Here is a 14,814-nt window from a genome sequence, read left to right as displayed (position 1 = left end):
AACCTGAAGAATGTATTCAAATGTACCATATAACTAAACAGATCAGATGGAAAACAAACTAAGATGTGGCTTTCTAGGCAGTTTGAGAGATGTCCAAAAAACTTTATTTTCTGAGACTTCCCATCATTTTTCTACTGATACCTGCTTCCCACAATCCAACAAGTAATTCAAGGTCATCACCTGAGGCTTTCATGAACTTTATTCTATAGAATGAAGAATTCACTCAATACTTCTACCAGCTATTATTACAAACAAATGCTATTATAACATATCTATAGGGTTCTACCCCTACTGCGTTACATACGTTCAGTAGCTGGCGATAAATCCTGCACTGTAACATACTTCATAAAAAAGCCCAATAGTTATTTGGCTTGAGAAGAAGGTAACAAACTTCCTTCTCCTAATAAAGTTGAACAGATGCAACTTAATCTCCAAGTTATTACTCTGAGTCTTGACACAGGCCTGAAAGCTGTCAACAGTTGTATCTGACAACACTATATATTTAAAAACCTGTCTATAAATATATCATATAAAATTGTATATGACTGTACATAGCACAATCTGAGATTTTTTATAATACTTGTACGTCTCTACTCAATCAACTTGAGTGAAGAACTGATGTGGATATTAAAAGACTCAATATGTAATATTTCTGCTCTCTTCAGTTGAATTTTTACATATTCTTCCCTAAGAGACTTTTAAAGGCAAAAAATATTTGAAGGCTTTATTCTTGTCGTATAACGATATTCGAAGAAGAGATTTAAATTTGAACACCGGAAGGATACTTACAGTAGGCATTTTCACCAAGAATTCTCCCTGTTGTGACCACTCAGAAACAGGATCACAAACATGAAGTGGGTTCTGAGGAGCTGCCAACATTTTAAGTGATGGAAGTAACACACCAGCAGTTATCCAAAGCAAAGAAAATTCACCCAAACTGACCATTTTTAGCTGAACCAATTGCTGCAAGCATCATTGATAAAACAAGCTACGTTGTAACTACAGCAGTAGCCTTGCTGCAGCGCTGACAGTCTAAATGGGAATACTTACTGCCTAAAAACACAGTGGAAAAACTAACTGTGGATCTCAGGGCCAACTCTTCTACACGCCGCTCTTAACAGGAGGTAAGAATATTTACTTTGGGGCTGGGAGAGAAGGGAAGTGCCATTCACTGAGCAACGGAGTGGGAAACCACTGGTCAAAACTCACGATAACAGTGTTATCACCTTAAAGGAAGCTGGAACTTGGCACTGTGTTGCAAGAAAGCTTGAACGTCACGTGCAAGTTTGGCCTCTGCATCTGGGAGTGCCATAAGATCTTATGGAATTTGGGTCTCACTCTGCTTAATGCTCTAAGCCTACTCCAGGCGTGCTTGCAGCACAAAGTTAAACACATATGTATTTCTTCTTTTGTGAGATCAAGGCCCCGATTATTCAGTGAATTGAACTCTTCCTGAGATGAAACATAAGGTTCCAGAGCAGTATTTACTCTGTCATATCTTGATCGTAAAGGTGCACTAGCCTGAGGTCAGACAGGAAGATCAGACCCCTGCAGGTAGGAAAGGCTGCTGTTACTACAGTTCCTATTAAAGGAACATAGAAAATAACTGATCGTATTTTCCAATACATTAACATACAAAAACACAATACTTTTTACATTCTCATTCAAATGGCATATTAACTAGTATGGATTTAAGCATGTTACATTAGAGAGTTAATATTTATACATTACTTCAGCATGCAAAGTTGCTCCGTAAAAGTGACTATTGTCAAGTGTAAATCGCTAACAGCAAATTAATTACAGTAATTTAATAAATACACCTACATGTCACTGATTGATGAAGCCAAGCCGTATGCCTAAAAGTTGGAGATTCAGTTCAACTTCTGGAAGTTATTCTTGTTCTCCTTTCTTATTTTAATTTTCACAGAATTACTATGCTAAACCTCAAAGTTAATTTCTGTAATTTCAAGATAAAAAGAAACAATTTGACTAATTTGCAAGTTACAAAACAAGGGAGGGGACTTCAAGCATGCTTATGATACACAAGATAAATGCCAGATACCACACCTAGACAAGCTTGAGCTAGTTACCATCAGGACAACAACAATGCTTCAAGTTACTTTTCACCACGCTGATGCTGCTAAATGTATGATCTCCAGTGGGGCTACTCATTCCCACCATCTAGTTATTACAGGGAATCAAGAAAACAGAAACCATGCAACTAAATAAGGATGCCAACATTCAATGTGATGTGGTATAACGTATCACTGATTTTAGAAGAGAAAAAGCAAGTAGATTCATTATCATCTTGTGACCACATAAGGACAGTGTATTTTGAAACTTGCTACTTAAACCCCTAACATATGGCATTCCTCATTTATTAGTCAGTAGATGAAGAGAGTGTACCCCTCCTAGCACTTTTCCTCACTGGGAAAAGCAACAAGCTTTGCATCATTTCAGCCTATAGCCTCTTTAATATACCAATGTTGGAGATTCACAAAAGACAAAATATGGTGTAGTACAGCAATTAGTAGATTATTACATGCCATAGAAAAGTACAATCAAATTCAGAGTTATTCTGAAGAGACCTTCATGCATCTAAATAACGAGACAGTTGTTGATCCTCATCACTGCATTTACTTTTAATCCAGTCCCTCCTGGCAGCAAGGCAGGTTGCAAGACAATGTGTAAGCAAGAAGGAAAAAAAAAAAAAGTTTTACCTTTGAGCAACAACTGGCTACGTATTTTGATGATTCCCTTGAGCTTAGCACAAACTGCATAATACTCTGTGGTAGGGCATCCTTTCATCACTGAGAAACACATGTACCATCTTCCCCTACAAGCTACCTTGATGGTATAATGAGCATCCTTGCAACAAAGCACTCCTATTGAGCAGCTTGGTACTGTAAGAACAGCTATGTTTTCTTTCTTAAGGGCAACTACTCCTTTATTATAATAGGGTTTGACAGATTTCTGTTAATGTTCAACCACTGGGCTGGGAGGAAGCAGTTTTAGATGTAGGAAGTAACAGTTATGTTGTCTTCAGGTCAACACAACATATAGGTGGCAGGCCGTGTGATAGAAACCTTGTGCACCCTGTGCGGGTCAGACTGAAGGGAGCTCTGCTTTGGCTAAAACCAGGCTGCATTACAGAAAAGAAGAAAACCCAGCCTGCTACAAATAGTACTCAGAAACAGATAAAAGAAACGTAGGAGTTTTACATGAGCCTCCTCTTTCCCAAAAGAAAGCTTTTGGGGAAGTTGGTTAGTATTTAGACAGGTTATAATACATACATATTTATATTAGAATGAGAGAATGAATCAATTTTAAGTCACCTTGCACCTTAACGTTTGACTTATACGAACAATGACCTTTAGAAGAAGCAGTACTGAAAGTAGTCAGCAACTCTGAAAGCAGCTAGCAACTTACAGGAAGATTTATAACTTCAAGGTAAAGAACACAGGCAATAAACCGCAAGTCCTATACCAGCCCTATTCGTCTCAATATCACAGGAGAGACAAAAAACTATGACAACTTGCTCCACGTTTAATATGCCTCTTAACGGGCCTCAGCTTCTTGGTTAATTCAGAGTTCAAGCCGAGTGTTTCTCCTGCCTCAAGAGCACATGTAGCCATCCTCCAGATTATACGGTACCGGTGCTGCAAGCCTCTACTTGAGCGGCAGGGACAGCTATCCGGCTCTACTCATCTCTTGGGGGGAAAATAAACAAAGAAACTTACTTTAACTTCTGTTTTTCTTAATAGGCTTTCAGAACCTAGAACCCGAGAACTTAGAAAGAGGAACAAGCATCAGCCACATATTTACCAGTACCTTAAAGAAGAGTTTGGTCCGATTTTAGAATAAACGGCGGAGACACATGATCCAATTAAATTCTAATTATGTAAGTAGTAGGCAAGAGTATTTACACAGGCACTGATTACAGCTATTAGAGTCTAAAGTCGCCGGCCGGAGAGGCTCCGCTTCCTCTTCGCCGTCCCGACCGCACCGCCGCGGGGTTCGTTTCATTTTTAACCTCCCCCTTTCACAGCTCTGGTTACAAACAATAGGAGACGGCTGGCCTGAACACCCCCCCTCTCCAAACCCTGTCCCCCTCCGGCGGGCGCAAGCCTGGAAGAGCCGCCGTTCTCCCCAAAGTGATGATTCATTACCCGTCCCACCTTCTGGCCGGCAACCGGGGATGGAACTCCCCCCCACCCCCACTCCATCCAGACCTCCCCCAGCCCCGCAGCAGCGGGAGAGACCGCTAAACCCTCCCGCCGCGCTAGCCCTTACCTCCGAACAGGTGCGGCGAGAGGTGAGCGGGCAGCGAGCCGATCACTAGCCTGGGCCCGCCGGAGGAGCCGCCGCCGCCGCCGCCGCCCCCCGCGGGCCGCTCCCGGCCGCCCTCCTCCGGGGTGCTGTTGACCGAGTCCTGCGAGCCGTAGGGACCGCTGCTGTGGGGGATGTTGAAGGCTGACTGGGCGGCCCGGGCCCCGGAGGCGGTAGCCCCCCCTAAGGACCTGCTCCGGGGTGCCGACCCCGCGGCACCCCCCGCTGTCGCCGCCGCCGCCGCTCCTCCTGCCGCCGTCGCGCCGCCGGCAGCGGCATGAGGCGCCGCCGCCAGGTGCGCGTACCGCCCGCCAGCGCCGGCCGAGCGCCCGCCGGTCCCGTTAGCGCCGCCGCTGCTGCTGCTGCTGGAGGAAGGTAAATCCCCGCCTGAGTACGCCCGGGTGCGGCCGTTGGCGGCGGTGGGGCTGCTCTGCTTCGCGCCCATGGTCCCGCCGCCGCCTGGCGCTGCCCGGTGCCCTTCGCCGCCGCCTTCCCCGCGGCGCCCGGGGTCGGTGGGAGTCCGGCCCCGGCGGGGGCGATCCGAGGCGCGGGTCGCGGCGGGGAGGGCGGAGAGGGTGCGCCGGGGGAGGGGAACGGGTCGCTCGGTGGGTCGGTGTCGAGAGGGGAGAGCCGCCCGCCGGGATCCGGCTCAGCTGGCGGCCCCGGCGCGGCCGTTGCTGGCGGGTCTGGGGCGCCACCATGAGCTGCTCGGGACGGTGCTGGCTCCCGCCGCGCGGCCGCTCGGTCCCGCTGTTGCTGTGCCCGCCGCCGCCGTGACCGCCGCCGCCATCCTCCTCCTCCTCCGCTGAGCCCTGTGGGGGGCAACGGCGGCAGCAGCGCCGCCGAGGCCGCTCGCTCGCCCGCGGCGCGCCGTGCCTGTGCCGAGAGAGGCGGGAGGGGGCGGTCACCCCGGCGCAGCCGCTCCTCTACTGTGTCGCCATACTGGGGGCGGCACCAGCGGGCGGGATGGGGAGCGGTTACGGGCGGCAGTGGCCGCTGCCGCCTCTCCTTCCTCCCCGCTCCGCCTCCTGCCCCCTATCCTCACGCAAGGTGCGGGGTAGCGCCAGGCGGACGAGGCCGCCTCCGGGGCTATCAGCCTCGCACCCCGCGGGAGGGAGAGTCTCCGAAGCGGGGCCGCTGGGAGCGCGGGGCTGAGGGGAGAACCTGCCCGGGGGGACTCGGCTGCCTGCTCTCCTGGAAGGGGGGAAGCCAGGCGGAGCGGCTGCCCCGGCGGGGAACGAGTTAAAAGCCAAACTGCCGCCGGCACGAGGCGAGCTGTGGTGGCTGCGGGCCGGGCGCGCGCGGTGGCCGTTGGGGGCGGCCGTTGGCGGTGCCCCGCGAGCCCCGGGCGGTGGCGGCCGCCCCCGGGGCCGCGCTTCAGTGCGGGGTCCCGCCGGGTGAAGGAGCAGGGTGGCGCCGCCCGCCCGAGAAACGGGTGCCCCGCTGCCGCTGCTCGGTTTGCCGCCGCAGCTTCAGCAAAGCGCCCGGATGCCCGGTCGGCCGCGCCCCGGGCTGCGCCGGGCGGCCTCGCTGCTCGGCTGGGCCGCGCACCGGCTGAGGGGCGAAGGGCCCGGCCAGCCGCTCCGCCAGCCTGCGTTTGGCGGGGTGGTTGGCGCAAGGGCCGCTCACCCCTAGTCGGGAACTTTCCCGGGTAGGGGACTTCCAGCGCGGGGAGTTTGATGCGAGTCTCGGTTCTCGTGGAAGGTGTCGGGGAGAAGCTGGGCAAGAGGGGCGAACGTCTCCGACCTTTCGGTCACAGGCGGTATCGGGAAATCCTGTAAGACCTCAGTGTCTCACTCTGAGAAAAACTCCCGTTATTATTGAGGAGAGCTTTACATAAGGATTGACTGACAGCTGAAAATTTTGGCCCCGTGAATTATACCGATGTGGTTAACAGGCTCCGTTTGCTTATGACAAAACGATCAGAGACAAAAAATTTTGTTCTTTAAAGGTTTTGTGATACCGAATGCTATACACATTGAATTTATATGAGCATAGTTCCTGCAATCAGTCATCCAGGCTAAACTGTTTGTTTTTATGAATTATCATCTGCTCTAAGATGAGGTATGTCACCATGAAGCAGTGCGATTACAACATCTTGGGACTTTCCATCACACAGTCTAGGTAAAGATTCTAACTACATGCCTGTGTCATAATCACATAGTAGCCAAGCAATACAACTGATATGATAAAACAGATCAAAACCTTAATTAATATACAAAGTATTATGTAACATTTGTACTATACATGTTACATGTATGTGTAGTTATTACATGTACATTATTACATCTATTATGTGACATGTACATTACATGTATCTTTAATACTTATCCTCAGATGGGAATAGGTGCAAAGCCCTCCCTTTCCCCCTTCTTTTGCCATTGACGTTACAGCTGCATGCAGTTGCTTTCTTGCATCAGGGCAGCTCGCAGTTCAGTTTGGAAGACGAGGCACCACAGTTTGGGATGGCAGAGAAGGTTACCAGCCCTAATTCTTTGTTCTGACACCGCTTTTCTGGAGAGCTGAGCCACTCTGTGAATAATCTGAACCCCGTTTAGAGGATGCTGCTGTAAACCGTTGCCGGTTTCAGTAAGAGGCAGTGATTCCACAGCTGTCTCATGAACAGCTTGGTCTTTTGTGTGCTGGGTGCCAGGCAGACAGCTGGGGTCGATAATCTGCCGTCCCAAGCTATGCCATCCCCACTTGTGAATGATGATCTGAGGTCTCTGGTAGCAGTGGTAGATACCCCAAGGTAGATCAAGAGCAAGCACTTTCTAGTTCGGTTTCCTACAGAAAGAAAATCTGCGTGAATATGCTGTCTGCTCTGCCACTGGTTACTTTTGAAACCTTTGGCCACCTTCAGCCATATCTCTCAGAGACACTAATAGTATAGAAAATAAGAAGTTGTGTAGAAGATAGAGATTCTATTAATGTTCCCTCAGCAGGGAAAGCTACTGTAGGAATTTGTATCTTGCTAGATTCCAAGAATCCACATGGGCAAAGGATGTTGCAGACATGACTCATAATTTCTGCCGCTCACAGAATGCCTGTGGCATGTTCAGCCCTATCGGAGAAGGTTTAGAGGGCAGCATGCTCAGAGTTTTATGGAGTTTTTAAAATTTCCACTACTGAGTACTAGTGGAGCTGGTCAGCTACTAGAATAAACAGTATTTTGAAATTAGTACATTGCTACACAGTACCACAGTACTCTCTAGTTTCTTTACAGAGGATCTAAGAGTTGAGCAGGTATTAAATATAGATTATATTTGACTGTGAATAAACTTTTATTCAATTTAGGATTAAATGATAAAGTCTGTGGAGGGAAAAAAAAGCCCTCAAGACATCCAAACAGTTATTTAGTCTTACAATCAGAAAATTACCTTTAACAGCATAGACTATTTCACAGAAAAGAAGTCACAACAGGGCAGCCTGTGTTCCCTTTCTCAGAGAGCGTGGCTGTTCCCAGCGCAATGTGATTTTTTTCAGGCCTTCAGTTTTGGTTTTGCATGCAGGGCATGTATTTGCAGCTCTCTCGCTATCAAGTGTGAGTCTAAACAGGACACATACCTCAAAGAACACCTACATCTTCAGAAAAGCAATGTAACATGCTTCTCAGCCAGCTTTCTCCCCTTCGTCCTTCCCAGTCCCTCTTTAAAATGGTTGAATAGAAATTTTTCTACATGTGGAAATTTGCTTTACGTAGCCGACAGTACAGTTAGGTTTTCAAGCTAACATTTTGTCTGGCAAATGACTGTCTACTAGCCATTAAGTCTTGTAGAGGCAAGTAACTGGCACTGTAACCTCCACCCATTTGTTCATTAATATACTCCAGAGTAGTTTGCATAAAAATTTCAATTTCCTACCCAGCATGGAAAATAGCCAGTGACAAGAGGAAACAGTACAGAGAGAAAGGAGAGCATCTTGCTGCTGACTATATTTCCACAAATCTCAAGGACTTGGTGGAAAGCAGATAGTTATATAAAAATTTACTTCTCTAGGCCTGTATGGGTGAATACTGTTATTATTCCTGTAGAAACACATCTAGGGAATCTTATTCATAATTAAATAAGCATGAAATAGGAACTAACCTTCTTGTTCCTTGTCCAGGGTAGTGGAAAAAAACTGGTCTAGACAGGCAAATACACTTACTGTTCTTTGTTATAAGCTGCATACCTCCACTACAGTTCTGGTTACACAGCCTTGTCTATCAGCAAGTGAAAATAACGAACTTGTTTCTTGACCAGTTTCCTTGAAAATACCAGGTGGCAGGTGTGCCCTAAGCATACAAAATTAACTGTAAATTCATAATGTTGCACACTTGGGAAAATATGTGCTGGTAAATGGAACAGGGGTCTGAATTTTGCTCAACAGTGAGCTATGCAGACGTATCATCCTCCCTCTCCCCTCCTGACCCCTTCTTTGGTGGCTTTTACAGGGATGCTGAAGCAAGGTTTCAAGTGAGGTTTCATTTCTGACAAAAGCATCAGACCCTGAACTAATAAAGTCAACACATTCTGTTCAGAACTGATCAGGCACCTGTGTCTAGAAACGTTTAAAAAACAACGGCCCACGCTCGTAACACACAGCTCAATTTTTTATAGTAAATTTGTGGGCTCCTAATGGGGTTTGGGCAACTAGATTTTCTGATTAGACACCAAACTAGAGGAGCACACTGTGGTTGAAAGAGATCAGTTTTTACATTACTGTATATTTCAGCTGTTTAAAATAAATAGCACTGCACAGGACTTCTTCACAGATACTGAAAATAGGGACTTCTGAAGTGTTCAGTTGCTCATAGAGAAAGCAAAACAGAGCTGGTTTATCCCTCTAAAATAACGTGTAAAATACACATGCCTTACATCTGCAGCTAGACTAAGCTAAGGAAAATAGGTCCCATATTATCCCTGACAGTATGACTATGAATTGTACATAAACCTATTGTAGGCATCTTTTTGCCTAAAAATATTTGGTATATTTTGGTATCAGTATATCTCCAGCTGGTGAATGATATTTTGAGAGATGTAGGAGACCCTGTTACCCAGTATCTTAGATATATATTTTTTTTTCATTGAATAACTCCTTGTACATATTGACTTTAATCCTATAAAGATTTATGCATATGCTTACACTGATGCACGGAAAACACTCCAACAACATGTTGTGATCAGTCTTCATGGAATAAAAAAAACTAAGCATCTCAGAAAGCTTGAGGTTTGGGTCCTAAAATTATTCTGGAAATGTGTGGTGATGCTACAGGGATAAGGAAGTTTATCCTTACTTTATAAAATTTCTCTTTAAAACCATCTATCTTTTGTTTGAAATTTATGCTTTTCTGAAGTTTCTGTCACGCTGTAAATAATACGCTGTATTTTGTACACTGGAGTTACCCTTAGAGAAAAACTGATGGTCACAGAAAAGATAACATAGCCTTAAAGATAAACTGACATTTTGACTGGACTTATTGATTGACCATTTTGTACAGGAAGAAATACTTGGAAATAACTTATTTGAAGAAATGACAATTTGTGCTGTGTACTCCATTATCAGAAGTTATGAAGTAGTACTATAAGGAATATACTTTACTCTAACAATTTTAATAGGAAAGAGTATTCACCATAATAATTTCTAAGCTATTCTACATTCACAGTTGTATTATCGTAGCCAGTGAGTACCTTCATAGGTAACTTATTCAATACCAAATGCCATTTATATGAATTTGCCATTTTAGTGCATAATCAGGCCAGCATTGTTACTGATTCTCTGATAAACTGTTAGTTTTACTTGTTGGTGGCTTTTTTTTTTTTTGTTAGCAGCTTTGCATGATTTACCCCTTTGCATAGCTTCCTGACATTTCACACGTCTATAGCCCCCCCAACCCTATCTTCAGAAGCTCCCAAGCTTTTTTGTTATAGGCAGAGCATTTTTGTTATATGCTCAAGGAATAACAGAAGACAAACAGTATCTTAGTCTATGCCCATACCTACACTAAATTTGCACCAAGTCATAAATGAAGTGACATCAATACGTGTTTGTGTGGGCAAGGCATGATACACAGATCTGTGGGTATGGGAGTCCGGGGGTAGATGAGTTGATACATAAAGGTCCCATCCAGCTAATTTTTCCATTTCTGTGATTTCTAAAAAGAGGGGGTGGAGGACAAACTGACAGATGGGAAGTATGTTTACTCTCTCTTGTTTTCAGATCTGGTGTATCAGCATCCAGCAATGCCAGCTGAATGTGGATTCAGGAGTTGGAGGACGACTATTCATCACCTCATCTCCTTTTAATTCTGCAGAGGGAAATAAGGATCGTCTTTCTTTCAAGGTATATTCCTGAATTAGACTGTTTTGCCTTGCAATGTAGCGTGTGAGACCACAAAGCCCTTCTGCACCTAGAGAGGCAGCTCTCTTACAGAGAGCCTTATCTGAACAATTCGTGATAGTTAATAAAGAAGGCACTTCAAGTCTTGACACAGTGAATATTACACAGGTAAATCAGTCTTCAGGAGCTGATTGCAGACAAGCTCTTTCACAGCATACATCTTTCATTAGCAGTACTAATTGTTTGGATACTAGACATCTATAGAAAGAGGTGAGTAAATGGAAAACAGTATTACAGAAACAATAACAAGGTGAAATATGTAGGAATGGTAGCAGGTGGTAGAGCCACATGACATTAGATTTGCCAAGTACAATTTGTATTGTCTCAGGTTCTGTATTATCTGCCAAATATTACCTTAACTTCTCAGAATCAAGGAGAAAGAATACCTTCGTCCTTATTTTTGCACAGTATTTGCTAGTATTTTCAATTGATAATTTTAAGCACTATTCTTTTAATGTTCTATAGCCTCCTGCTTACAGCCTGCTACTGATAAGCCTAATAATAAGAAACAAAACCACAGTAGGTAGTTACTCATAGGGCTTTTAAGCACAGCTGCTTGGGCAGTCACGCATGTGTTGCAGTGACTTCATGCAACAGAAGTCAAAGGGACAGTAACAACCTTAAAGTAGAATAAAAGCAAGGTGTACTAGTGTATGTATCAGGGTAAAATTTTATTAACTAATACATGGTGAAGAATATACAAAAGCATGTAACTGGATTTTTCTGAAGGCCTAGATTGCAGCCACAACTATACCGAGTTGGGAGGAATGTCAGAGAGCTCCGCTTCACGTTCTCTGCCAGAAGCGTTTTCTGCCTCGGCTTCTGTGCATCACGCCTGGTGTAAACCAAGCACGAGGGTGGTGTAAAAGGCTCCGTCTGTCATGTTGGCTCAGATCCACTCGACAGAAGCCGGAACCCATGAAAGTAAAAGATGAGAAATCAGAATTGTGAACCCACTTCCTCCTCTCCCTGCTCTGCCCTTCCCCAGCTTGTACTTCACCAGGAGCAGGAGGAGCACCTTGTTCTAGATGGCTGCTTGCAAAATGAGGGCAGTCAGGGTGCTTCATGCCCCTTCCTCAGCCCTCCTGTAAGAGCACAGGGACCACTCACAATTTAGACTGGGGGACTTAAATTCCTTAAAGAAACAAAATGTTTTACAAAGAGTGATAGAAACCAGTCATTTTACCGCTTCAGAAAGCCAGCATACGCTTCCTGGCTGGTTGCTCTGCCCCAAGCTGGTTTCAGTTCAGTATTCAGAAAATGCCTGGCAAACAATAAATCAGGTTCAAGTTAGAACAGTCCTTGTAACAGCCTGGTGTAGCAAAACATTTCTAGATGATGCAGTGTCTTTCTGGACAGTAGGAATGCAAAGACTCAGTTGCATCAGTAGGTTCTTGTTGAGATGAGTGATGTTAGTTACAGCATTAACCATCCCTGTGGAGCACCTGTGCAACGCTACCTTAGCAGGGTCACAAATTATCAACATAATTCAGAACCATTTCTTTTTCTCTGTAATTTTCTAAACAAAGCTTTTCCTCTGGAGTCATGGTAGCTCCTCATTAACTCAGAAGTAATACGATCACAAAATGGATAGGGCCCATTTACAGCCATATTAATCCCAATCAGGGACAGAATGCAGTTCTGCACTTACCACAGGGAGTTCAAAGAGTAACAAAAGACCTGTTTTGTAGGAAGCACATCTCGAGGCTGGAGAGACCTGGATTTGTTCTGGATGTCAATTCTTCCTCTCTTGTTAAAGGGAAAATACAGAGCAATCTGGTATCACAAGTCCACACTGACATCTAGTGCTGAAAAAATTGCACTAGCCAGTGAGGAAACAAAGAAGGAAAAAGGTGTTGGACTGGAATGAAAAGTCTAAAAATATAGCAACGCTTCCCTCCTGCTTTATGAAAGTGACTGGTGGTTTGTGGATCTCTCTGATGGGCAGGATGAACCCTCTCTCTGATGGCTCCATGAACTTGGGTGCTGTGGGGGCACCTCCAGGAGCACTGCATGTGGTACCAGGTCTGACGGCCAGCCACTCAGTGTAGCAACTCCTGGCTGCCCCTAAAAACTGCTCTTCGGGACATAAGGAATCTTGAGTTGTGTCTTACTTAAGTTTGGTTTGTGGCCACCATTACTGTAGGACTTGGTCTGGAGCAGCCTAACTCGTAGAGTACTGCTGCCAATGGGCCAGTAATCTTGATTTTACAAAGACTCCACAAGGATGAAATGTTCTCACTTCCCAATCTGAGAAGAGAATTCCCTGGTAAATCAGAAAGATTCCCTCTCTAAGGTTCTCCTAGGGAAAGGGGTCATTTGTTTAGCGGTGGCTCTTAGTTGTTAATGTTCTCTTACCTCCCATTTTGATATAAAACATTCTCACCATTTTTACACACGCACAAAAATTTGCAGTTTGTAATATTTTACTGTGCCTTTAAGGGCAGGCAAAGACTGTAAAACAAAACATTTGTGATTTTTTTCATTGTAATTTCTACCTTCCGTGGGGAAGTAAAAAGTAATAATAATGTACAGAATAATGAGTGTTTTTCAGTGTCTTAGCTGCCAGCACACTTCCTTCCCTGTCACCAGGGAAATGGTGAGATTAAAACCATGTGCTCTGTGTGCTTCAGAAGTGAGATATGCATGTCAGTGTTGTATAAATCATCAAAGGAGATGAGCAAAAGGACAGATCCAAAGCCACCAAGATCAATGGACGTTTGTTTTTTTTTTCCATTGAATCCCATGAGCTTTGGATCAGGTCCCGGCAGATGTCAGAGCTCTGCCAACCCCACTGAGAAACTGTAGTCCAAATGCTGGCATGCTGTTTGGCAAGTCACAACCATAAGGTTAAGCAGAGGTTGGCAGATGTTTCCTCCATGGAGGGAATCCTGATGTTGGCAAGCAGGACTTCACAGCGGGATGCAGCACGAGGGACTTCTTGTTTCTCTGCATGGAGGCAAAGCAGGTCCTAACCTACCGGCCATTGCTATATGTGAGGACATCCTCTTCCTCCAGAAACCTTATGCACGTTGGCAAGCTGAATGTCCTACCATTCCCATTTGTTAATACCTGGGAAGAGGTCTTACCTCCTCCTCTTCCACAGCCCAACAAGCAAAAAATGACAGGATTTAGCCCTTGCTGCCTATGTGAAAGCCTCAGAAGGAAATTTGGCTTTCATCCTGTCCATAGTACCCTTCCTCCCCTTGTAGCCAGAAAGCCCAGGTACTCAAATGTAATTTCTTCTTTTAATATTTGCAATTCTTTGTTTTTCTGAACAAAAATGATATAGAAGTAAGCACATTGTCATATTTAGGCTGTTTTGGTTTTTTTCCCCCATCTCTTGTAATCAACAACCGTATGCAGATTTTAAAAGCGTTTCAGACTCTTGTGTCTGGGCTGGACAGATTGGGACGTACAGGGAGGATTGGCAGGCCCAATTAGACAATGAGTAGCATAAGTAGCTGTCAAAAAATAAGGCTAGAGCAGGAGAAAGCATGTGGCATCTCTCACTATATAAGCTAGAGTGATTGGCATACCCCGTCAGAAACTCTTATTTTCTGATTTAATGGGGGCTTAAGACAAATTGTCTCACAGCTGAGACTATGCAAATCAATCATTAAAATGTAGGGTTAGAGCCTGATGTCAGTTTAAATTCCATTAATATCAGTGGAACCACACTAAATTTATCCACCCAAATTTATAGGGTGCAAAATTTGGCCCATAATTATTATTAGGAGCAAAGGCATACAAAACTGTATCACGTCTAGAATTTTCTTGAAATAAAAAGTAACAGAATAGTAACAACCCAAAATGTAGACTAGACTAGAGTAGAATAGAAAAATGAGGAAAAAGAAAAGGAGAAGGAAAAGAAGGGGAAAAGGAAAGAGGAAAAGGAGAGGAAGGGGACGAAGGAAAAAGAAAAGAAAAGGGAAAGAAAATGAAAGGCTGAAAGAAATGCCAAGAAAAGGATGCAGGAATTTAGGAAAATTCCCTGATGAAATTTAAAAACATGGAAAAAATTTCCACATGTATCGTAATAATACTGAGTTAAATTACTTCAACATTGGTGTCATCATATCACGTTCTTGTCCATGCTTTCAT

At 44.7% G+C, this 14,814-nt stretch overlaps 1 protein-coding gene across 1 annotated transcript in view; it reads right to left on the bottom strand.

Annotated features, from left to right (window-relative positions):
* The window catches only part of ZNRF2 (zinc and ring finger 2), a 52,405-nt gene extending 47,631 nt beyond the window's left edge, over window positions 1–4,774 (bottom strand). Inside the window, exon 1 of the mRNA XM_074150754.1 lies at window positions 4,294–4,774. Coding sequence (XP_074006855.1) covers window positions 4,294–4,774 — 481 coding nt within the window. The remainder of the gene's footprint in view (window positions 1–4,293) is intronic.
* Window positions 4,775–14,814: the final 10,040 nt, after the last annotated feature.

This window comes from Numenius arquata, chromosome 7, assembly GCF_964106895.1.
Source record: "Numenius arquata chromosome 7, bNumArq3.hap1.1, whole genome shotgun sequence".
In the NCBI taxonomy this organism is placed as follows: domain Eukaryota; kingdom Metazoa; phylum Chordata; class Aves; order Charadriiformes; family Scolopacidae; genus Numenius; species Numenius arquata.
The sequence above is the reverse complement of the archived record's forward strand: the minus strand, read 5'-3'. Positions and strand labels throughout refer to the sequence as shown.